The sequence below is a fragment of the Sus scrofa genome, chromosome 1 (genome assembly GCF_054392235.1).
Source record: "Sus scrofa isolate SSC_HxYL_T2T_F1_AM1 chromosome 1, Sscrofa_HxYL_maternal_Yorkshire_Landrace_v2.0, whole genome shotgun sequence".
NCBI lineage: Eukaryota > Metazoa > Chordata > Mammalia > Artiodactyla > Suidae > Sus > Sus scrofa.
Window position 1 is genome coordinate 206,857,259 of NC_139383.1, and position 24,977 is coordinate 206,882,235.

The 24,977-nt window shown below is 37.2% G+C and overlaps 1 protein-coding gene across 7 annotated transcripts in view; it reads right to left on the minus strand.

Annotated features, from left to right (window-relative positions):
- The window catches only part of TEK (TEK receptor tyrosine kinase), a 112,439-nt gene extending 108,944 nt beyond the window's left edge, over positions 1-3,495 (minus strand). For all 7 annotated transcript variants that reach the window (XM_021062688.2, XM_084983217.1, XM_021062678.2 and 4 more), the window contains exon 1: positions 3,305-3,495. In XM_021062688.2, the coding sequence (XP_020918347.1) occupies positions 3,305-3,356 (52 nt within the window). In that variant the 5' untranslated portion in view covers positions 3,357-3,495. The remainder of the gene's footprint in view (positions 1-3,304) is intronic.
- Positions 3,496-24,977: the final 21,482 nt, after the last annotated feature.

Below are 24,977 nucleotides of genomic sequence, written 5' to 3' on the forward strand. Positions count from 1 at the left end.
CCTGGATGCTAGACCTGGCAAAATACAATGTCAACCTCTGGTGTCTTCTATACGAAAACCCATAAAAACATTGCTCCTTCACCTCTCCTTCCCTAAGACAAGGTTTCTAAAGCACTTACCTTCCTGCTTGCCCACTATATTTGCTGTCAAATTTCTTAATGTCTTCAGCATTCAATGTTTGTGCTCTGAGCAGTAGATTAAAGTGATTACCATCTCTAATTTGGACTTTTAAGTTTTTACTAATGCAAACTGTTACAGCTTATGTATTACCTTTTTAACAAGTAAAGCACATGTTGGCTCTTGTGAATTTTGTGAATCACCAAAACTTGGACATCATTCACTAGAACTGTCAACAAACAAGGTCTCTCTCACATTGAACATACATAGTCTATTTACTGAACCCCAAAGCATAACTTGACATTTATCTGTTTTGAAATGGTATCTTTTGGATTTGGTCCACCCTTTCAGCCTAGAAAAATCTATTTTAATCTTGATTTTAAACTCTAATCAGTAAATCATCTACAAGGGATAAGCTGGTGACACAATCACACACATATTTTTTTTAGGAATAGAGCCTCAGGAGATGGACCAATAGTGTCAGAAAAATTGGGAGTCTACTCCTCTGAATGTCTCAGAGGATAGAGCATAGCCTTCTGTGATGAACTTGGAACAATCCTTCTCTCCTGGAGGGATGTCTTAGAAGCATTAGACTCTTGCAGGAAGCTCTCCCAGGGTAGGGCCAAAAGGGAAATGCTGAGACCTCCCAACAAAGACAATGCTTAGGAGGGAGCAACTGTGAAGAAACCAAAACTCCTTCCCTCTGAGAATAATTTTCAGGTGTCTCTGATCCCAGCTTCTAGACCTCCACCCTTGATTACTCAGACTTGACATTAGCCCTCCAAGATCAAGCCTAATGAGGAGGTCCATCTGGGACCACTCCCCTGACCTTATAACTGAATTTCCTCTGCCACACTAGGCAAGATATCTTTGAATACAGGTTGTTACTTAAAATGTCAAAAGAGACAGGAAGGAGGCATGAAGGCATGCTGCTAGAGACTTCCCACTGGATCAGTGATGCGCATAAAGGATGTACTCTATCAGAGTATCAAAGCAAAAAGAGTGGTTTGTTTTGTTTTATTGTATGTACAACAGTTTAGAGAGAGAGGCCTGGTTTGAAGAGAATGGGAGAGTAGGGAAAATCTCGTATGGTTATCAGAACTTATTTGTGAGCTGGTATTACCCATGATTCTCAACTGGGAGAGAAATGTACCAGAATCTAGGTGGATGTGAGGGAACCCTTCTAAAAACTACATCCCTTCTCTAACCCTGTTATGGGTTAGCATCTGCCATCCAGAGTTACCTTCAATGAGGAAAATGTGACATCTTCGCAGTTCTATTTGTTCATAAAAAAGTAATGAGGAACAAGCCACTGGACTAGAGAGAAAGACTTAAGTCATGAGCCCCTTGCCCCTTTACTGAGTCTATAAACAGAGTTTGATTTGAAGAATGGGATCCTATGCCATAGACATAAACATGCTGGATTCTTGTTGTTGCAGTTATCAACCTTTGGTGTTCATGTTCACACAGGCTTAGATGGCAAATATAAGTTAGGACTTAGTATAATAGACCTACTCCAGAAACCAGCTTTACTGGGTTACCCTTTCTTTTGAACAAGAGCATGAAAATTCTCTCCCTGGGCCTCTCCCTGCTGAAGTTAGCACTCTGCTTTCAGGGAACTAATGTTTAGATACAGAGTAACTATTTTGTTACAGATTTTTTTTTTTAATTTTAGGACAGCTTTTCTAAACCTGTATTGCAAAGTGCTACAATATAGTCACTATGCAGAAAAAAGATGAATTAAAATTCTGTGTATGTTTATTATTTAACCTAAAAAGTATGCAACTGTAGGTCCCTGGGTTTGCATTACTATAATACTCGGTATAGAATCAGTTCCAGATTTCACATCACTGATAAATGTCACACAGAAAAAAAGCTAATTGAAAATTGAATTATGATAATTATTTGGTCTAAAGGTGCATATTGTTGGAGAAATCAACACAATTTCTACATTAATATAATCAATTTCTATGTAAGTACTGAAAGTATCTCATATGATCTTTCATTTTCAGCAGCTTATATTACATATTCTTAGTCTTAAAAAATATTGTTAAATCCTCAATATAATTGATTGTTGAAAACAAACTGAAGAGCTATAAACAAATCACATGTAAGTCTGTTATCTCATTGGATTAATTTTTCAATGTTTAATAATAACTACAAAATATAAAAATATCAAATAATAAAAAGTAGATACTTATGTATACTTGAATCAAATTCCATTAATATAGCCCATACCACCAAGTTCAGTAGATTTTCTCAAATTCATTTCTTATATCAATTCTACTCTTATTACAATAATTAGAATGCTTTCAAACTGAAGTGGGGGAGATTGATGGCCATTATAATTGTGATTTGTATTTCATGTTTTAGTATCACCATAGGCATCCCGTAGGGTGAGGGAACTACGAGACACGCCGCCATCTAGAGAATCTGAGCAACAGAAACCCCAAATAAAAAACATTCAGGCCAACCATTCCTTAAACCCACAAGTTTTGATATTCTCCTTTGCCCAGTGATCTGGGTAACTGCCTAAACTTTTCTTCATTGAGCCAATAAAGACTGTATGAAGTAATATAGGCCAAATATATTTTTTTAAATAAGACAAAAATTATATAGTGCTATTCTACCTGACCCCAACTATAAGAAAAAAACAAAAAGTCTAGCATTTGCCTGCTTTAATTAAAATAGAATGCAAATACAAAGTCCTTATAGAAAAGCATTTCATTCTTAAAAATGACAATCTGTACAATGCCTTAAGTGGGCTCCCATAATTCCCAGCATAATTTTTTTTTTTAATGACCGAAGATTTTCTTTGAAGCAGGTAAAGCCAGGTTTCTCATTTTTTATAGAATAAGAAAAAATCCAGAATGAGGAACAGTAAAATAATGTACCAGAGCAAGCACAGCTCTTAAAATAAGGTGACCTACTCAGTGCTCACAGAGTCATGGTAACACAGGGGGCAATAACCCAGAAGAGGAACTCTAGAAAAATCAGTTCACACCACAAGGACTTTTCAGGTCAGTCTTTATGTATGTTAAATGGAGAATCGAAGAGAAACAGCGCTTGTGTCACAGCTGCCTCTTGTTAACCAGCACTAAGCCTTGGTGAGAGAGCCCAGAATTACTAACTCTTTAAAAAAAAAAAAAAGGAAAGAAAGAAAGGAAATAATAAAACCAAACCTTACCAGAAAGGAGCAAGCTGACTCCATAGAGAACTAAGCCGACTATAGAGTCCATGTTTCCCCAAATCTCTCCATCCAGTTTCCACAGATGTGCATGAGGTCCCAAGGATCTTTCAAACACGCAGAGTTTTCTGACTTTCCATCCGCATGTTCTCCTAGATCTTGTTTACAAGTCAGAGGCAAGAAGGAACAGCACAGAAGCGGCTGTCACAGTCTCATTTCTGTATGAGCACAGGGAGTTTTAAGTTCCTTTTTCCTGTTTCCTTTGTAGATTAGGATGGGAAAGGCTGTATCTTAAAGGCATTTGGTATCAGCAGGACTGGGGGCACTGTAAGCCCTATCCATCTTGCAATTCATCAAAACACTTATCTATTGCCGTTTCTTCTGCTGCTGCTTTTGCTGCTGTTGCAGGGGTAGAGGAATTTTGTTGGAAGTGTGGGTCCTGGTCAGCACTTTCAGAAACAATAGGGGTATCCTCTCTTAGGCGGGAAACTGAGAATAACAAGCCCTCCACCTATGTATGGTATGCACTGATGACCGGCCCTCTAACAGCTCTCCCGGGTTTACTTAGGAGCCCTGACAGAAGGGGCTTTTGGGTGTGGGGAGCAGTTTTGGCTTTTGTTTTCTTGCTTTAACCACATGGTTTGAATTGGGAAGAGAAGTTTTCATGATGAGAGAACATAACCCAAAAAGCAATTAATTTGGGTAATTACCAGTGAGGTCAATGCTCAACGCGGCCACAAAGACCAGATTCCAAAGCTGTTGGCCTGTTTTCTTTCACACAGATGGCTTATTCGTTGGCCACGAGCCCAAAAATATCCATGCTACTGGCTATAGAGTTAATTTTGTGTTAACAATTCATCTGAAGATGATCTAATTTCTTAAAGAACTTGGCAAAGAAGAGTTTTAGTAATACTAGAGGGATTCCATGGTTACTGGCCAACTCAATTTTAGAAGAAAATTACACCTCCAATTTTAAAATAACCTGTGCGAAAACCAAGTACTATAAGTGATTAGATTGGGATAAAAATATTATCCATAAGAGCAGAGAGAGTACATAGGCCAAAATCATACCTACAATGAGACTGGAGATCCTAAATTTATCCAGATTTTAATTTCACCAAAATACAGATAATGACTTTAGCATATATACCGATACTCCAGTTATCGTCCACCTTCGTGCCTGAGGTAAGACTTGTCTGCTCCTCTTCCTACTCACCACAGGAAAAGGCAGCTGCTGCTAGTGTTGCCTAATTTCTATCTCAGGTTTTATCACATCAGCAATGATGTCGCGAACCAATTGATGTTTCCAGGCAGCTGGGGTAGAAAAGACCAGGCTGTTTTTTCAAGCAAACCTGGGTTCAAATCCTGACTAACTCAGCCATGTATGTGGCCTAGCATGACTTACTGAAACTTTGAGTCTCAGCCTTAGCAGCTGTAAAATGGCAATAATATCTCCATCAAGAGGATTTCTGAGAGGATTAATGACATTTAAAAAATTACATTGAAAATATCTGGCACTATGTTTAATTCATAGAAGGATTTCGTTAATTGTTAACATATTCATTTCCTTTTTTATTTCCATTCTATCTCCGATTTCCATCCTAAGTGCTTCTGCCAGAAAGCCATGCTCCATTCCTATGAAATGGCTTCCAGTCTGGCATCATAAGGAACCAGTCTAGGAGTCAGGGATTCTGGCGTCTAGTCCCAGCTCCCCTGTGATTTTCCTGTGAATCCTTGGACTATTCACTTCCCATCTCTAGGCCTCATTTTCCTCAACTGTAGAGTGAAGGATTTTCACTGGATGTGACTAATTTCCCTTCTAATTGTAACACCACATAGACGAAATGACTGAATTGTCCCACTCTCAGCATCCCCTAGTGATTCCTAGGTTCTTTCATCTGGGCAGTTCAAAGAAGATGCTAGCTTTTTATCTCTGTCACTATGAAAGCCTGAGAGGGTCACAAAAGTGCTCTATTTAAGCACATAGTATCTGAGATTTTGTGAGGTCCACTGGCCCTAGGCCAAGTGGAGCAGCAATGGAAGGCTTTGTGCTAGATGGACATACAAGGAAGCCATCACTGCTGTGGGCTGACAGTGTTACTACTTTGCTTCCTTTCCTGGGCCACCTGCCTCTATTATCCAGAAAAGCAGTCTTGCTTCATCCTTCCCCATTATCCAGAGTGATGCCCCTGCACAGAACTGTGAGGCATGTTCTTCCTCCCTCTATTATCTGGATAGTGCCTCGGTTTCATTCTTCTCTCTGTAATCCAGAAATGTTGCTCAGTTTATTTCTTCATTATCCAAGAGTTATGTAGTTTAACTTCATCCTCCGGGATCCAGAAAGATTACTCCATGTAATCTTTTCCACTGTTATCCAGAATGTTGACTCCATTTAATAAATATTGCTGGATTTCCTGAATCTATGCTGATACAGCTAGTCAAAAGACTAAGAAAATTTTCTCTGAGATGTCTCAATCTTTAGCATGTAAATTCTAAGTGAAAGTCAAGCCAACTTGTGGACAAAAGCACCCAGACATGCTCTGCACCAGCATTCTGCCCAATGGATCTTAGATCATGGAGAACTTGTTGAGGAAAAATAATATGAGCTTCCTTATGAAGTGTGGGGCCAATAGGTCAGGAGAGCTGACTGGCAACAGGTTGGGAAGTTGCAAAACTGGATGGCATGCCAGGATTTTTAAGGGAAGGGAGAGGCCATTTCCATGTCTGGACAGGACTTTCCCCAATACACAACGTATTAAGGAAATACCACATACTTGGACATGACCACAACCCTTCTCTAGAAAGCTGACTGTGGCCGTCATCAGGGCACCTCCATTCCCTGAAGAGACTTGATGATGACCAGCTGGATCAGCTCTCTATCCTCAGCAGCTCCATCCACATGGACACCTTGACATGCTCTTCTCATCCTTGCCTGATTGATTAACACCTACCAGTCTTCTGGGTCTCAGTTTCAGAAAGGTCTTCCCTGACCTATTCAATCCAAAACATGTCTTCCATGGTATTCCCTCCCAACCCCCATCATTTTGCCTCATAATACCAATCACAATTGGCAATCAAATATTTGTATCTTCATCTTTTCAAAGTCTCTTTTCCCCCAGTTGACTGATATCTTCACGAGGCAGGAAACATATCTAATTTATTCACCGCTGAATTCCCAGACCTGAGCACAGTGGCTGGTATATAGTAGGTATTAAATGAACTAATAAATTAATGAAAATATCCCCATCCTTTCTTACATACTCATACCTTGAAAAGGCTTTGAGTCAGGTAAACCTAGATTACATTGTATAGCTATAATTTACTCTCTGTATGACTTGGGCAATTTAATTCACATCTCAGAACCTCAGATTTCTCATCTTTGAAATGGAAGAAAATAATGCCTGATTCAAGATATAACATATCCATAGCATCTGGCACAAATACCTACTTAATAAAAACTTTCTATAGGTTTCTTCCTCATCCACAACCACCACACCACCCCTGGATTGCTATATAGAGCTATTTGCAAGGAGGAAATAAGGTTCCACACAGGCTAAGTAACTTGCTCAGCTGTGAGTAGTGGAAGGAATATTCAAATCCTGGCCTCTTGGCCTCCAATTTTTGCAAAGTTTAATATATTTTTCGTTTTTTCACAGTTCATCTTTAGACTACAATGTGCAGAAAAGTAGATAAAGAGAAATGCAGCAAACATCACAAACGCTATCACGGTATACCCAGATCTTAGGAAAGTATTTGAAATGAAACTTTGACAGATAATGGAAAAGTTTGAAGACACTGATAAATGTAGACATTTATCATTGTGCTTCCAGAATAGTAATAACTAATATCAGGATTAGTGGGCCCTCCACCGTCATGCTCCTGGGAAGTGAAAGGAGCTAGCCTGTTAGTCAAGCTTACTCAGCTTAATTTGATTTTTCCAGATACATTTATAGCTGAACAAAAAAGAAAACAAATTAATGCCCGAGCAAGTAAAATAAACAAAGAACAAGGCACTTGGCTGGTATTTCATTTTCTATTCTCTGCCTTTTGCACTTACCATATGAAAAACAATTATGGAAAACAATAAAGGTCTTTGAGATGTATTAACAAAAATAGCAATGGATAAATTATTTTTTTATTTTATTTATTTATTTTTTTGTCTTTTTGCCATTTTCTTGGGCCGCTCCCGCAGCATGTGGAGGTTCCCAGGCTAGGGGTCCAATCAGAGATGTAGCCACTGGCCTACGCCAGAGCCACAGCAACGTGGGATCCTTAACCCACTGAGCAAGGCCAGGGATTGAACCCGCAACCTCATGGTTCATAGTCAGATTCGTTAACCACTGCACCACTCCAGCAAAGGATAAATTAAAAATGTGAGAAGTGTGGAAAATAACTTATACAATGTTCCTATAATCTGATGTCACGTCTAGATGCCACTATCACAAATGGGTAGCAAAAGTCTTAGATGCATCTCCTCTGGCCTAGAAAATCTACTTTTATGATAAAACCCAAGCCTAAATCAAAAGTGTGCCTCAACATATATGTATGGAGGCAACGTAGTATTGTTGATACTAAAAGAAACCTGGAAACAATCTAAATAGCCAACAAAAATGGATTATTAATATAAATCATGATACACAGTGAAATATCAAATGTCAAAATGTTGTTATGGAAGCATCTGACTTGGAAAGATGTAATGATGTTTATGGTATATTGTTGATTGGAGAAAACCTAGTTTGGATGGCAAGAAATTTATACCATGTACACACGTTTTCTCTCTCTCATTCTCTCTCTCTCTCTGTATAATTTCATATATTTTATAAAATATACAACAAAATTTAAAAGTTAAAATTTCTGAGTTACTGGAAAACTGATCATTTTTATTTTCTTTATAATTTTCTATAATTTCAACATTAAAAATAATATATATGTGCAAATGAAGATGATTGGGAAGAAATCCTTGAGACAGTTGACCCAGTAGGATGTACCTTAAAACATCCATTGGTAAATAAGACAAAATCCAAGTGAACCTCTGCTTCCAGGTGTCGACTTTCCTCAGGCCAGCCCTAACGTTCTGGCTTTGGCAGGGCTGTGAGCACTGAAGCTCCAGAGCTATCACATCTGGATTCTTAACGGCTGTCACGAACTTTTCTGTGAGGCCACTGTATTTAACAGTGGCTAGCAGAAACGGAAGGGTCATCAACAATTAAGTCTTGGTCTTCAGCCAGCACAACACAGTTAAAGTGGCAACACCTACCCTGGTCTGGAGTGGAGCTGATGATTATGGAAAATACCTGACCCTCTCTGAACCCCATTTACTCTAAACCTTTTTTTAGCATCTAAATGGCAACCACTTTGCTAGTTGTTGTAGGAAGAGATAGAGATATGGAAGATGTGGTCTCTGCTTTTGAAGCTGACAATTACACAATCCCTGCAGAGTCACATTACATCAAAACAGGAAAAGTTAAATAACAAAATCAGGCATTGTGTGGTTAAATACCAGTGGGTGGGACTGGCAGTAAAAGTTGTAGTAGTCTTTGCTTTGGTATCCTTTAGGCCATGAGGCCAATTCTCATGCCTTATTTTTCTTCTCCTGACATTTCCTTGGCACACATGGCACCTTTCCAGATAGACTGTTAAGTCCCTTAGGCATGGAGTCATTTCTTTTAAAGTTGTTTATGTTTGTTTTATGACCCAGAATACAGTGTATTTGGTGTATGTTTCATGTGCACTTGAAAAGAATATGTATTCTGCTCTTGGTGGCTGGAGTGTTCCAAAAATTAGTCAGGTCCAGTTGGTTCATAGTGTTATTTGGGTCCTCTATATGCTTACTGATTCCTTTTCTACCTGTTCTATCAGTTTTGGAAAGCAGAGTGTTAAAAGTTCCAACTACAATTTTGGATTTGTGTTTATGGATTCAATCTCATCAATTTTTCTTCATTTATTTTGAAGGTCGTTTGTTAGGTTCATTCATATTTAGGATTGTTATATGTCCTTGTAAACTGACTCACTTATTTAATTAATATCTATCTTTATCTCTAACAATATTTGTTATTCTGAAGTCACTTTGATATTGTGGTAGTTATTGAAATTTATAGAACAGACATTTTCTATTTTTCATAATTATTATTCATACCTCTACTCTTTATTTATTTTTTTTGCTTTGCTTTTTAGGGCTGCACCAGCAGCATAAGGAAGTTCCCAGGCTAGGGGATGAATCAGAGCTACAGCGGCTGGCCTATACCACAGCCACAGCAACGCCAGATCTGAGCAGAGTCTGTGAACTACACCACAGCACATGGCAATATCCGATCCTTAACCCACTGAGCGAGGCCAGGGATCGAACCCGCATCTTCATGAGTACTAGTCAGATTTTGTTTCCGATGTGCCACAATGGGAACTCCTCATATCTCTCCTCTTAAAGGCCCATTTAGAAGAAGGAAATCTCGAGTGAGGTGCTGAAAGCTAAGGAGGTGAATTATGACAATGGCAAGGAGGGAGGCAGGACAGACATTTCTGACAAATGGACCATGAAGGTATGAAACAGTATACGATGTTAGGGGAAGTGTAAGTGATTGAACTAAGAGTGAGAAAAGACTTAGTCTGAGACAAGGTGCATTAAATAAACTGGGTATAGGTTTGGTATACCCTACTAAAGTCTATAAAAATGTGAAATAAAAGGTTTTAATCAGGGAGCGTCACGATTAAATTTTTATGATCACTATGAGAGCAATAGACATGTTATATCTATAGAGATTAAAGCCTGGAAAACTGATGATAGGTGAATATTGCAATGTGGGTCTGAACTAAGGCTATAATCACATCAGAGGTGAAGAGAATAAGTGTTAAAGTGATAGAAATATTCATTTTAATGAATGGTTAGGGTTGACACAGAGGGAGGAGGCTCAGCTAGTCCAAGGTCGCTGCTTTGCATAACAGTATGAACATGTGTATAACATATCACTGTGAAATGACCACAGGACATGGAGTTCTTTTGTGGGCAATACAAAAAAAACTCAGTATAAAATTCTATTATAGATTTATGGGCTTGGATGTGGTATGAGATAGTCAAGCCCCAATAGATGCTTAGTTAGCAGTGGCTACATCAGTATAAAACTCAGGAGAGGGATCTGTGCATCTCTGTGGGGACTGAGCTCATCCAGATGGCATGCAGAACAGCTCAGACTGTAAAGAGTAGATTGAGGAAGAAGAGCAAGCAGACGTGTGAAAGGCATGACTCCAAGAGGCAGGAAGAGAGATTTTTGCAATGACTCTGAGTATTTGTCATTCTGTATTACAATTTCTTGTTTCCCTTCTAGGCTATGAGTTCTTCAATGGCAAGGACCAGGTCTTAGTCATCTTTGTATCTCCAAAATTGAGCACAGCGCTTCACTTACAACACTCAGTGCAGTTTTGGTAAATGAATACGGAAGAGCCTGAATTTTAGATAATGATTGACCATTCAAAACAAAACCAGGGCATGTATCCTTAGAGGGTTGGTAATAAAATAGTTACCAAATTGTCTCTGATGCAGTCCAGATAAACATCCCAACACCAGTTACTAAGGAGTTAGTTTGTAGAAAGGCAAGAAGTGTGGAGCTTCAGAATCGCTGGTCTGGGAATCTCACAGACCCCACTCCCTAGCTATTTCACTTTGGCCTAACTCAGCTCTTTGAAGTTTAGTTTCCTCATCTGCTAAATGGGGAAAAGGGGAGGGGGTCTCTTTGGAAATAACATTAAATTTGTGTAAAGCACCTAGCATAAAGCCTGAAGATGATGACAGTTATCATCATCATCAGATACAATCCACAATTTTACCAGCTTTAAAACATAAATTAACCACCTGTAACAAATGCAGGAAAAGTTGAATCAGGCCTCCACTGGAAAATAAACCTACCACGCTTCATTGTAGAAAATTGTCTGCCCATCTTTCTCTCCTACTAGATGGCAGACTCCGTGATAGCAGGAATCATGTCATATGTACCTCCAGCAGCTATTTCTACAAAGGTTTATAGAGCTGAAACATGAAATACAGAGCCTTTAAACATTCTGATTTAGAGGACTTATTTTGTCCTTTTAGGGCCGTACCTGTGGCACATGGAGGTTCCCAGGCTAGGGGTCAAATCGGATCTGTAGCTGCCGGCCTACGACACAGCCACAGCAACATTGGATCCAAGCTACATCTGTGACCTTCTCCATAGCTTGTAGCAACACTGGATCCTCAACCCACTGAGCAAGGCCAGGGATTGAACTTGCATTCCCGTGGACACTATGTCAGGTTCTTAACCTGCTGAGCCACCAAGGGAAATCCTAAAGAACTTAATTTTAATAATTTGGAAAACCAAATCAAGGCAGTTTAACTAGTTTCTATATAAGCAGGCATTTGCTCAAATGCTGTTAGTGCTGATGGGTTAAACTTCCCTGAAAAGGCTGTTTTTTTGCACGTAAGTTTATAATGTCCATATATAGGTTTCCACCGATGAAATTGAAGCTACCCTCACCAGGCTAGTCAGGATATAGGCATCTCATTCTAAAATAACTAAACAATAATTCTTTGACTTCTAAAACTGCCTGAAAAGCTGCTAGACACTGATGCCCAAATCTCTCCCTGTTTCCTTGGTAGTAAAATAGTAGGGTCAAGAGATACTGTCTTATACCTGGCATTGACCCCTCAGAAGGTCCCTGCCCTTGTGACTCATGGCTACTCATCAGCTCTGTATTGTGAACTCTTGGTGTGGCCTGCAGTGCCTCACAGGAGCTGTCCTGGCAACCTCTCCAGCGTTATCTGGCGCCGCCCTCCCCTTGCCCTCTGCACTTAGGCACAGTGGCCTCCTCACTGTTACTGGAACATTCTAAACTCATAGCTCCATAAGTCATTCCTCCCCTAGGGCCTTGAAAATAAATTTTACCTTTGTTCTTAAAGCTCTTGCTGTTAATCCCTTCAGTGAAGTGAGGAAGAGATTGAGAAAGAGAACAAAATTAACCTGGAAAGAACGTTAGATTGTGTAACATCTCTTCAGCCACACCCACCCACTGAGATAGCAATCATAGTCCTTCTTGTCAGATACAGAAACAAACAAAAAACAATTGTAATGAGGAATTTAACAAAACAACTCAAAATAGAAACTATTTTTTTTTTTTTTAAATAAGGAGGTATTTTTTTCTCCTGAATTTGGCAAAATACTCTAAGTCAGGGTCATGGGGTCTGTCTGTGTTGCAAATTTCTTGGCACTGGAAAGCCCATATATGAAATGACTTCTGGAATTGGCATTCTACCATCACATTAAATTAATAATGTTAATTGATAATAATTGCCTATATTTTAACCCATGTTAAAGGACAGAAAATTCATAAACAGGAAAAACATAATTAAAAACTTGTTTAATCATATATGTGCATTTAATTTAAAATGTATAATCAAGATACATATCAATAATACCTACAAACCCATGCACAACTCATGCAATGGCAGATTTAACTAACCTAGACTATCTTAAGTGGAACAAGTGAGGTTCTCCTCCCGTACAGCACAGCACATTGTTCAGAGAACAGGCCTCAGGATCAGAAAAGCAAGTATAGAAGCCTAAGCCCACCATTTCCTAGATTGTTATACTAGATATTTAAACCTCTGCTTCTTTTTCTATAATAGCAGTTAAAATTATATGAGATAATGTATGTACAATGCTTAACAGTCTCTGAGATGTAGTATGTATAAAATAAATATTACTATTAATATTATTAAAGCTTTAAAAGGGAAGTTGATAGCCATCATTTGTATGAAGCTTGAAATAATGTATCTCAGTGATTAATTTAAAAGATAAAATAATTAATATATGTAATGTGCATATAATATTTAAATGTTCACAAGAGAAAAGAACCATCACAAACAATTCAAGTATACGTATGTTTTCATTTATTCCTAAACGTGATTTTTACCCAAGTGTGGCTTATGCCTTGACTGCCTCTTTTAGAAACAAGAAACATTTGCTAAATCTCATTCTCCTCAAAACAAACAAACAAAAAACTTCGATAGGCAAATAGAATTGAAAATGAACTTCCAATTTAGAGATCAAGTATCAATCACATGAAGTAACTACTCTTCACTCTAAAAATCATTAAAATAGATCAAATGAATTGTTTGGATATAAAGCCAACCAGATAAAGAAAATGGAAGAGAAGGCAGAAAACCACAACATTCCAGAAAGTAGAAAACTGTTGGACCAGAGTTACCTGATATAACAGGCACAGAAATGCTATTGCTAAGCAATTAGTGGAGAGGAAAGCAATATACACTGCAGATTCTCTAAAAGATGCTAAGTTAGTGGGTACCTGTACCTCTGGAAGTACAGATAAGGTGGAATTAAAATTAAGAAGAATAGTTGAACATATGTTTACAAACCAGTTACACAAAATGAGGTGCCCTTTCACACACTAGAGTGGTTATAATAGAAAAGTCAGAGAATAGCAAGAATTTTCTAGGATGTGGAGAATTACAGCACTCCTACATTGCTGGTGGTGATGTAAATGGTGCTGCCACTATGGAAAAACAGACTAACAGTTCTTTAAAGGGTTAACTGCAGAGTTACAATGTAATGGAGCAATTCTACTCCTAGGTAAATACCCGAGAGAAATAAAAACATGTTCATATAAAAACCTGTACATGATTATTCATAGAAATATTATCTACAATAGCCAGAAAGTAGAAATAACCCCAAACCATCTACCAACAAGTGAATAAATATGATATATCTATACAATGGAATATTTTTGGCAAAAAAAATGGAGTACTGATACATGCCTCCAATATGGACAGACCTTGAAAACGTTAGGCTAAGTGAAAGAATCCAGTCACAAAATACCACATACTGTATGAATCTATTTATATGAAATGTCCAGACTATGGATCTATGTCTGGATGCCATTTGCAGCAACATGGATGGATTTGGGGGGGATTATGCTATGTGAAACAAGTCATACAGAGAAAGATAAATACCATATGATATCTATTACAGTAGAATCTAAAAAATACAACAAACCAGTGAATATAACACAAAAGGAGCAGACTCACAGATATAAAGAACAAAACTAGTGGTACCAGCGGGGAGAATGAAGGAGTAAGGGGCAACACGTGGGTAGGGGATTAAGAGGTACAAACTACAATGCGTAAAATAAGCTACAAAGATATACTGTACAACACAGGGAATATAGCCAATATTTAATAATAACTATAAATGGATTTTAAACTTTAAGAATTGTGAATCAGGGAGTTCCAGTTGTGGCTCAGTGGTTAACGAATCCAACTAAGAACGGGTTTGATCCCTGGCCTTGCTCGGTGGGTTGGGGATCCTGAATTGCTGTGAGCTGTGGTGTAGGTTGCAGACCCGGCTGGGATCCCCCATTGCTGTGGCTCTGGCATAGGCCGGTGGCTACAGCTCCGATTAGACCCCTAGCCTGGGAACCTCCATATGCCGCAGGAGCGGCCCTAGAAAAGGCAAAAAGACAAAAAAAAAAAAAAGAATTGTGAATCAGTATATTGCACACAATGTAATATTGTACATCAACTATACTTCAGTAAAAAAAGAAATATATGAAAAAATATTACATGCATGAAGCAAGAATAGGATGCTTTTTTTTTGATGTGTAATTTTTTTTTTTAGGATGCTATTTTTAAAATATTCAGATACATCCATACAATGGAATACTATTACGTGAATAAAAAAGGAGGAGCTATCAACCCACATATAGATATAAATGAATCTTAAACGCATAACTACCAAATTCAAAAAGCCAGACTGGGAGTTCTCTGGTGGCCTAGTTGTTGAGAATCTGGCGTTGACACTGCTATGGTTTGGGTTCCCTGGTCTAGGAACTTCCTCATGCTGTGGGAATGGCCAAAAAAAAAGTGTTTAAAGCCATTCTGGGGAGAGGAGAGAGAAGTGGATGGATGGGGAGTTTTGGGTTGGTAGATGCAAACTGTTACATTTACAATGGATAAGAATGGGATCCTACTGTACAGCACAGGGAATTGTAACCAGTCCCTTGGATAAGAACATGATGGAAATAGTATGAAAAAAAGAATATATACATATATGGCTGTGTCACTTGGCTGTACAGCAGAAATTGAAGGATCATTGTTAATCAACTATACTTCAATTAAAAAAATTGTTTTAAAAGTCCCATTGTGGCTCAGCAGATAACAAAGCCAACTAGTATCGATGAGGATGTGGGTTTGATCCCTGGCTTTGCTCAGTGGGTTAAGGATCCAGTGTTGCCATGAGCTGGGATGTAGATCGCAGACCCAGTTTCGATCCTGCAGCTCGGACTCAACCCTTAGCCTGGGAACTTCCATATGCCACAGGTGTGGCTATATAAAGCAAATAAATAAATAAATAAATAAATAAATAAATAAATAAATAGTCAGTCTAAAAAGGCTATATACTATATAAGTCCAGTTATATGACATTTCAGAATGGGCAAAACTGTAGAGATAGTTAAAAAAACAGCGGTTTCCGGGTTTTGGTGAGAGTGGTGAATATGCGCAAAATAGGGGATTTTAGGGTGAAACTATTCTGTATTTTATTGAAATGGTAGAGGTATGACACTGTGCATTTGAAAAACCCATAGATCTTTACTGTACCAAGAGTGAACCTTAATTCATGCAAATTAAAATACCATTGAGAAGCCCAGGGGATCTCAGAATGTACACAGAATATAACAAAAGAATCTAATTGTATTACAATTTCATGAGACAACCACACCAAAGAGAATGGGGGGGAAAGGAGCCTCCTTATTATTTTCATCCCAGCATTCTAGTTATTTGGCCATGGAATTCTATGTATAAAATTAGAAACTTTTTTCAACTGATATTTCCAGGTAGATACTGAAATACTCTAATAAAAATGACAGGGCTAGTTACAATATGTTTCCTGTGATAAAGAAAGAAACCTGCTTTCTTGATAGGGAATCCTTAATTTTTGACAAAAAGTGAACCAATCCATTTTTTTTTTAATTTTCAGAAAATAGCTCTTTTCTTTACAAAAAAAGAAATACATTTATGTCATAACACAGGCCAGGCGCTTACATACACTATTTTATTCAATTTTCCATAACCCTAAAAGATAGGAATTTCCATTCCAATTTTAGAAAGAAACATTACATAAAGCCTTAGATCTCAGATTATGTGATAGATTTTCTATGAGTTTAAAGGAAGTAAATAGAGAATAAATAAGCACAAGTCATGCACGTAAAACAGTTTACTAAAATTGCTAAGGTTGGAAATACATAATGAATTTATTACTTATACAGAAAGTTCAATTATTTTTTAATTTTTACTGAAAATTTCAGAAGTCTTCAGTGAGAGGATGAGAGTTGAGTTGGGCTTTGAGGTGTGGCTAGAAAATAGATGATTGGATGGGGAGAGGAAGACATTTCAGGTGGAGGCAGCTAGAAGCAGCCACACAGGCAGGTAGGAACACAGTACTTCAGTGAAATGGACTGAAGCACTTCCCTAGGTGCCTTTCGACTCTAAGTAAAAAAAAAACAAAAAAAAAAACACAATATGTACAAGCTGTGCAATCTGTCTGCTTAATTTTATAGCCCTCTTAAAGCTAATATTTTATTTTCTTCAGTATAACAACAAACATGGAAGCATCATCAGATAAACCATTAAATTAAAAATATAAAAACAAGGAGACTTTGATGCAGAGAAGCTGCTAAAATTTTCCAGAACAATTTTCCAGCGGCAGAGTTGATATATGAATAGACATCTCCGGTTTCTGAGTTTTATATTCTTTCTACCTACATGTCTTGATTCCTCATATACAAATGTGGAATTGGAGTTCCCGTGGTGGTTCAGCGGTAATGAACCCAACTAGTATCCATGAGGATGAGGGTTTGATCCCAGGCTTCACTCAGTGGATTAAGGATCCAGTGTTGCTGTGAGTTGTGTAGGTCACAGATGTGGCTCAGATCTGGTGTTCCTGTGACTGTGGCTCAGGCTGGCAGCTGGAGCTCCAACTGGCCCCCCAGCCTGGGAACTTCCATGTGCTGCATATGTGGCCCTAAAAAGCTGAAAAAAAAAAAAACCAAACAAACAAAAAATGGGGAACTGAATTCTGGAGAGATTGTATTACATAAAATTTATGAGAGTTAACTCAGTGGGATTTTCCTGTTTGGATTTCTCTAAAAATACGGATAGAATAACTGAACATAAAATATAAATAGAACACAGCTAACAGGCTCTGTCATACAGAAAAGGAGTCAAAAGCAGAGGAGCAGTTAGAAAGATGATTCTGTTTGATTTGTGTTGAATTTGAGTTGTTACTAGATAAGCTTTGGATGTCCAGGGCACCATTCTTTTAAAAATTCTCCAAATTATGGGAAGAACTACTTGGAATTTTGGCAGATCTTGTACAACAGTTTGTATATATGTTTATTTATTCTAATTTCAAAGTTTCTCCTCCAGTTATGCAACCAAGTCATGAATTGCCCCTTTGACAGTTAGGTATTAGGTGTGTATATTTTCTTGGCTTCATAGTTTAAACTACTCTCTAATCACTACCCTCTTTGAAGATTTGGACTTAAAAGAAGAGATATGGTACTTCTTAGTTACGCCTACTCTGGGAGATATGCCTGGTCTGTACCTTCACTCCCTTCTCTTCAGTTCAGTGGAAACCTGATGAAGACCAGGCCTAGTGCTTATCCAAACCTAGAGCTGAGAAGAAAGACAATCCCGATGTTACTGCAAAAGAATATTACATATCCTGCCCCTGATTTTTTGCAGGAATACAGTAAAAGACTCTCTAGCTCTTTCATGAACTTTCCACCCATTTAATTTGATTTAATGTTGTATTTTTAAAAAACTATAAAATTGAGTTTGTTTAGACCTTCAAAAGTTGACATACTTCTAGGTAAAATATGAGTATTTTCCAGAATGCTCTCATCTTAAGCACAATAATTATAATGCAAGAAGCAAGAAAATGAAAGTCATAAATTACGGTAGTATTTTCATTACCTAAGTTTCTCAATGTGGAAAAAAGATATTTTCAGAGTTTCCTGGTGGCCTAGAAGTTAAGGATTCAAGCCACTGCTGTGGCTTGAGTTTGCTCTCTGGCCTGGGAAATTTCACATGCTGCTAGTGCAGCCTATATATGTATTTATATATTCATATATTTAATGAAACACTTGTATGAGAGTTTATTTTAAATAATTTAAAATTGTATATCTGGAGTTCCCGTCGTGGCGCAGTGGTTAACGAATCCGACTAGGAACCATGAGGTTGCGGGTTCGGTCCCTGCCTTGCTCAGTGGGTTAACGATCCGGCATTGCCGTGAGCTGTGGTGTAGGTTGCAGATGTGGCTTGGATCCAGCGTTGCTGTGGCTCTGGCATAGGCCGGTGGCTGTAGCTCCGATTCAACCCCTAGCCTGGGAACCTCCATATGCTGCAGGAGCGGCCCAAGAAATAGCAAAAAAAAAAAAAAAAAAAAAAAAGACAAAAAAAAAAAAATAAAATAAAATTGTATATCTACTTTGTTTAAGATTGCATCTTCATGTTATCTTTTGCCATTAGCTCACTTGGCCATGAGTTAATCAGCCTCTTTTCCTGTTCATCTGCAGGAAAGAGGTCTTAGAATTTTAAGTTTTTGCTATTTTGACCAGTTTCCTTTTCAGCCAATTTTCATCCTTGATATTTTTAAAGCAAATGTGCAAACTAAGTATATAAATCTTTCTTTTTATATATTTACTATGCACAGAACTCATATTTCCTCATGGAAATTACTAAGGGAGAAATTTTTAAAATGATAACTAGCCTCTACTCATGTTCTTCCTGTTAATAGGAATGGTTTGATAAATTTATCAATATTTTTTATCCCAATTTGTAAATGATGGTATTTTATTCTGCTCCCTACAAAGATGTACTGCAAATTTTTTGAACTGAGCAATTAACTTTGCACTTGCTGAAGGATTTGATAGCATCATCTAAACTTCCACAAGATAGCCTATCTTCTTACTATAGGAAATTTGTGAAAAATGTTTCGATGGTATATATTAACATGCCTCACACCACAAAATATTTAGCCAAAAAAATATGAAGCCAATGAACTTGCAAGAAAAAGTGTGAAATAGTGTGAAAAAGTGTGAAATGGCCACATGTTTGTGTATTACCAAGATGCTCAGACATCCTGTTTCAGGACAGCACACTTGTGGAGGGGAAAGTCACCTATTGATGAAAGTAAACTTGGAAAGATTTCTATTTCAGTACCCTTTCTTTTTCAAGTCTCCTGCTCCCTGCCCCCGTCCTCTACCCAACTCTACTTCCCAATTACAGTAATTAAAAAGGAGGAACTATCCCAATGGAATGCATCTTTTGTTTGAAACTTCCTTACCAGAAGCTTATTGTTTTTTGTTAAGAAAAATAAAAGGTGTCACATTTGTTGCTACAAAACTATTGTATATAAATGCCATTTTTGGTAAAAATGACAAAAAATATTTTTTACGTTTCTTGCTGCTGGTGGAAAAGATTTATCAATATTTATTAAAATTAAATATACATATGTTCTCCAATTCAGCAATCTTACTCCTAGGAATCTAACCCAAAGAAACACATCAGTAAAGACACAAGAAGATATTTTTTGTAGCATAATTTGCAGTGCCAAAAATGGAAACTAAATGAATACTCAGTAGTTAGGGGATTGTTGAATTAGATAGGTATATCTAAATCATGGAATACTGTGTTGCCATTAAAATATGAACTCACATTATACCCAAGAGAATTGGGTGTATTTCGTCTGGGCATTGCTGAATGAGAAAAGCAACATGCCTGAGAATATGAATATGAGAATATTAATGATCAAGAAGCTTATATTTATATATATATAAGTATATTATGAAAAGGCCTGCAGAGAATTATATAAATCCAAGAGAAAAAAATGGATGGATACATATTAGGTTAGTATGGGCTACATGGAAATGGGGTGTAAAGAGGCTCAAGTTGAAAGGGAGAGAGGTTATATTTTAAAAATTTCACCACAAAAGCATGTATATCACAGTTACACATTATCTAAAATGTTATATATATTTATTTAAATGTCAATAATGACATTTTAAAATAAAAGGCTTAGTCAATAATACCTGAAATTGGCACAAATCTATAATAATTTATCAGTGGAGACCATAAGTCAAGATAAGAAGTAAATCATCTAAGGCAATTTGTTCTTACAGTAAAAAAAGTATTCCTTAGTACATTATAACAAGGCTATAGTCTTAAAATGACATTAAAAGTTAAAAAATCTCTGGAGTTCCTGTCATGGCTCAGCGGTTAATGAATCTGGCTATCATACATGAAGATGCAAGTTCAATCCCTGGTCTTGCTCAGTGGGTTAAGAATCCAGCAATGCCGTGAGCTGCGGTATAGGTCACAGACACAGTTTGGATCCTGCGTTGCTGTGGCTGTGGTGTAGGCCAGCAGCTATCGCTCTAATTCAACCCCTAGTCTGGGAATCCCCCTCTGCTGTCAATGCAGCCCTAAAAAGAAAAATAGGAAAAAAAAAGTTAATATTTCTGTATTTCCATTTTATAACATCTAGGAATATATAATAACTTCCATTTATTAATATTAACTCTATTAATTAAGCACTCTAGCGGTAGGCACTGTGCAGATGCTTTATATATTAGTTCATTTTGTCTATATACTATAAAGGAGACATTGTTTTATTTTGCAGTTGCTGAAACTGAGAATTAGAGAAGGTAGGTGGTTCTGGGTTGCCCAGCTAACAAGTGGCAGACCCAAGATTAAAACATGGATTCATTTGACTCCAGAAACTGTGCTCCTAACCACCATTCTCTAAGTGGTCCCCACTGCTCAGAAACAAGATTTCCTCAGTATTGTAACCCTTTCTTCTCCTGGAAAGGCTGTTGTAGTGATATTCCAATCTTCTTAGAAGACTTAAGTATGTTTTTGGGACTTCTATGATACGCAGTATATCTAGAAAGAAGGAAACCCCTCAAATTCTATACTGAGGGCTGCTTATCTGGTTTTGTTTACTGTGCAACATTTTTTTGACTACCTAACACTAAGCATTAAGTTTCTTAATTCAGAGTTTGACATCAACAAAAACAATATCTATTTATCAAAAAATATCTATTGAAAACCTACTATGTACAAAGCATTATTCTAGGCATGATTGAAAAAGAATAGGTCTACATTCAATTATATACTATAAACTATTAAGAATTACGGTAAGCTTATTGTTTCATTTCATTAATAAAAACCTAGGCGCCTAATAGCATTGTTCAAAGGCACTGCTGGGTACCACAGTGGAAAAGGCAAAGTCCCATATTTTATGGAGCTCAAATTCTAGTTGAGTTCTATAACAGAAGAAGATGTGGTACATATATAAACAAAGAGACTATTACTCAGCCATAAAAAACATGAAATAATGCCACTTGCAGTGATAATGGATGGACCCAGAAATTATCATAATAAGTGAAGTCAGTCAGTCAAAAACAAGTATCATATGAGATCACTAATATGTAGAACTTAATAGAAATGATACAATAAAGCTTACAAAACAGAAATGGACTCAAAAGATTTCAAAACCAAACTCATGTTTACCAAAGGGGTAACATGGCGGGTGGGGGGGAATTAGGGATTTGGGAATGATGTATACACTCTACCATATATGAAATAGATGGGTAAGAAGAACTTACTGTATAGCATAGGAAAATTTACCTGGTACTGTATAATAACCTATTTGGGAAAAGAATCTGAAAAGGAATGAATATATGTGTATGTATAGCTGATTTACTTTGCTGTATGCCTGATATTTATACAACTTTGTAAATAAACTATATTCCAATAAAGTTAAAAAAAATAAGTTGAGTTGGAGTGGAGGGTAGGGGGCAGACATTAATAAAATCCTTAAGAACAAACCATGAAGAGAAAAAGTGTAAGTTCTGTGAAGAGAATAAATCAGGATGATGTAGAGTTTGGAGGGGGGGGTGGTTAGATTGGATAATCAGAAAGGGCTTCCCCAAGATCATGAAGAACAGATCTGTGGGTCAAGATAAAATGTTTAACAGTGGGAGATCACTGGAGGCTTTATTTTCTGTTTTTTGTTTGTTTGACTGCACCTACAGCATGTGGAAGTTCGCAGGCCAGAGACTAAACTCATGCCATAGGTGTAACCTATGCCACAGCTATGGAAACACAAGCTCCTTAACCTACTGCGCCACATGGGCGCTTCCACTGGAGGTTTTAAATAGGGGAGGACTGTGATTTAATTTGTGTTTTTAAAATACTGCTTTAATTAAAATTTTTGAATGACAAATAACATCTTATACAAAGTGAAAAGGTAAAGCATAGACCAAGAGAAGATATTTTGGATATATATATATCTATATATAGATATAGGTATAAATAAATTATATATGTTATAAATGATTAGGATAAACACTAATAGCCAACAGATATGAACAGGTAGTTCACAGAAGAAAAAAATTAATGTCCGAGAGCCATGTGAAAAAATACTTGACCTCACTAGTCTTTCTGGAAACTCCATTTAAAGCAACAATTTGAAAAAATTATAAAGTTTGAAAATACCAAGTTCAGGAGTTGACTAATGGGACTGTAAATAAGCACAACCACTTGGAAAGAGCTAATTGAAAATGAGCAAACCAGAGTTCCCGTCATGGCTCAGTGGTTAACAAATCCGACTAGGAACCATGAGGTTGTGGGTTTGATCCCTGGCCTCACTCAGCGGGTTAAGGCTTCTGCGTTGCCATGAGCTGTGATGTAGGATGCAGATGCGGCTCGGATCCTGTGTTGTTGTGGCTCTGGGGTAGGCTGGCGGCTACAGCTCTGATTGGACCCGTAGCCTGGGAACCTCCATATGCCACATGTGTGGCCTTAGAAAAAGACCAAAAAAAAAGAGCAAAAACTATTATCTAGAAAAAACTATTACCTACACCCAAGTAATGAAAGCCATATGTATGAGCCCAAAAACTCACATACCAGGATGTTCATTGGGCATTACAATAGAGAAAAGTACATAGCAACCTAAACTGAACATCATTCAGTAGCAAAATTGAAAAGAGTAGGTTGTGGTTTATTCATACAATGGAATACAATACACAGCAATTAAAAAGAACAAACAACATTTGTAAGAATCAACATGGTTAGCTTTCAACAAAGCAATGTTCAGTCAAAACAAGAAAGGTGCAGAATGATAATAAATTTGTGTTGCTTTAGGTCAAAGTTTAGGTGTGGGTAGAGCACCTCCGTACAAAATATGGAAGTATAATTTTCTTACATTCATGACTGAAGTAATTAACCACTAACTGTCTCAAATGACTACAAGTGATATTTAATGTAACTGCAAGGTAATTTCATACTATCTATGTTTTTGCTCAACAAATAAATTTCAAGTAGGAAGTCTCCATGCAAAAACATGGCAATACTTTTGATTTTATTGAAAGAAATTTGAAAATCAATAAATACAAAGAATTTTATAAATGCCAGTGTACTCACTACACAGAATTAGTAAGTTATTAATGTCTTGTCATTACAGACATTAATGACATTACAAATATGATAGAACTAGATGTTACATGTACAGTAATATTTCTTTCTTTAGTCCCTTAGCCCAGAACAAATCACCACCTTAAATTTGGTGTTTATTCATCAATGTTCATTTGTTTGTTTGTTTGTTTGTTGTTGTTTTTGGCTGTACCTGCAATCCAGGGATCAAACCCACACCCCAGCAGCAACCTGAGCCACAGCAGTGACAAAACTCTAGATACTTAACCTGAAGAACCATACGGAACTCCCTTCAAGGGGGGTTTTTACTTGTACTCTACATATGCGTTTATTAACAAAATATAGAAGTTTTGTATACTTAAAAATTTACAAAAAATCTATCATTGTGCACAAATTTATTATCTTATAGTTCTGGAAGTCTGAAAGGCCTTAGGCTGAAATCCTTCTGAAGACCTTGAGGAGATTCCATTTTCTTTCCTTTCCTGGCTTCTAGAGGTTGCCTGCATTTCTTGGCTCATAGCTCCTTCCTCCATCTTCAAAGTGCATTGTTCCAACATTTGCTTCTAATTCTCACATTTTATCTCTCTGGCTTTGACCTTCTTGATTCCCTTTAAAAGGGAGGTTTGTGACTTCCAGAATAATTTTTCCCTCTTGATCTTTTTTAAAATGATTTTTATTTTTTTCCATTGTAGTTAGTTTACAATGTTCTGTCAATTTCCTACTGTATAGCAAAGTAACACAGTCAGTCACTCACACACACACACACACACACACACACACACATTCTTTTTCTCACATTATCCATCTTGATCTTAATCATACTTGCAATGTCTCTTTTGCCATGTAAGGTAACATATGCACAGGTTTGGGAGATTAGGATGTGAAGATCTTTATTCAATGTACCACAGCTATTCAGAAATCTTACTTGCATTGAAGTTTTCACTCTTTGCTCATTCACTATGCTGTTGCTTCAGTGTAAAAAATTGAAAAATTTTTAAAAGTTTAGAGACACACAGCAGAGGTTTACCCCGAAAAAACAAAATTGGAAATTTTTTCTATCTCAACCAAGAAGACCTCATTATTTCTTTTTAATAATAGATGGGAGCAGGGAAAACACTACTCTTTTTACAAATTTTG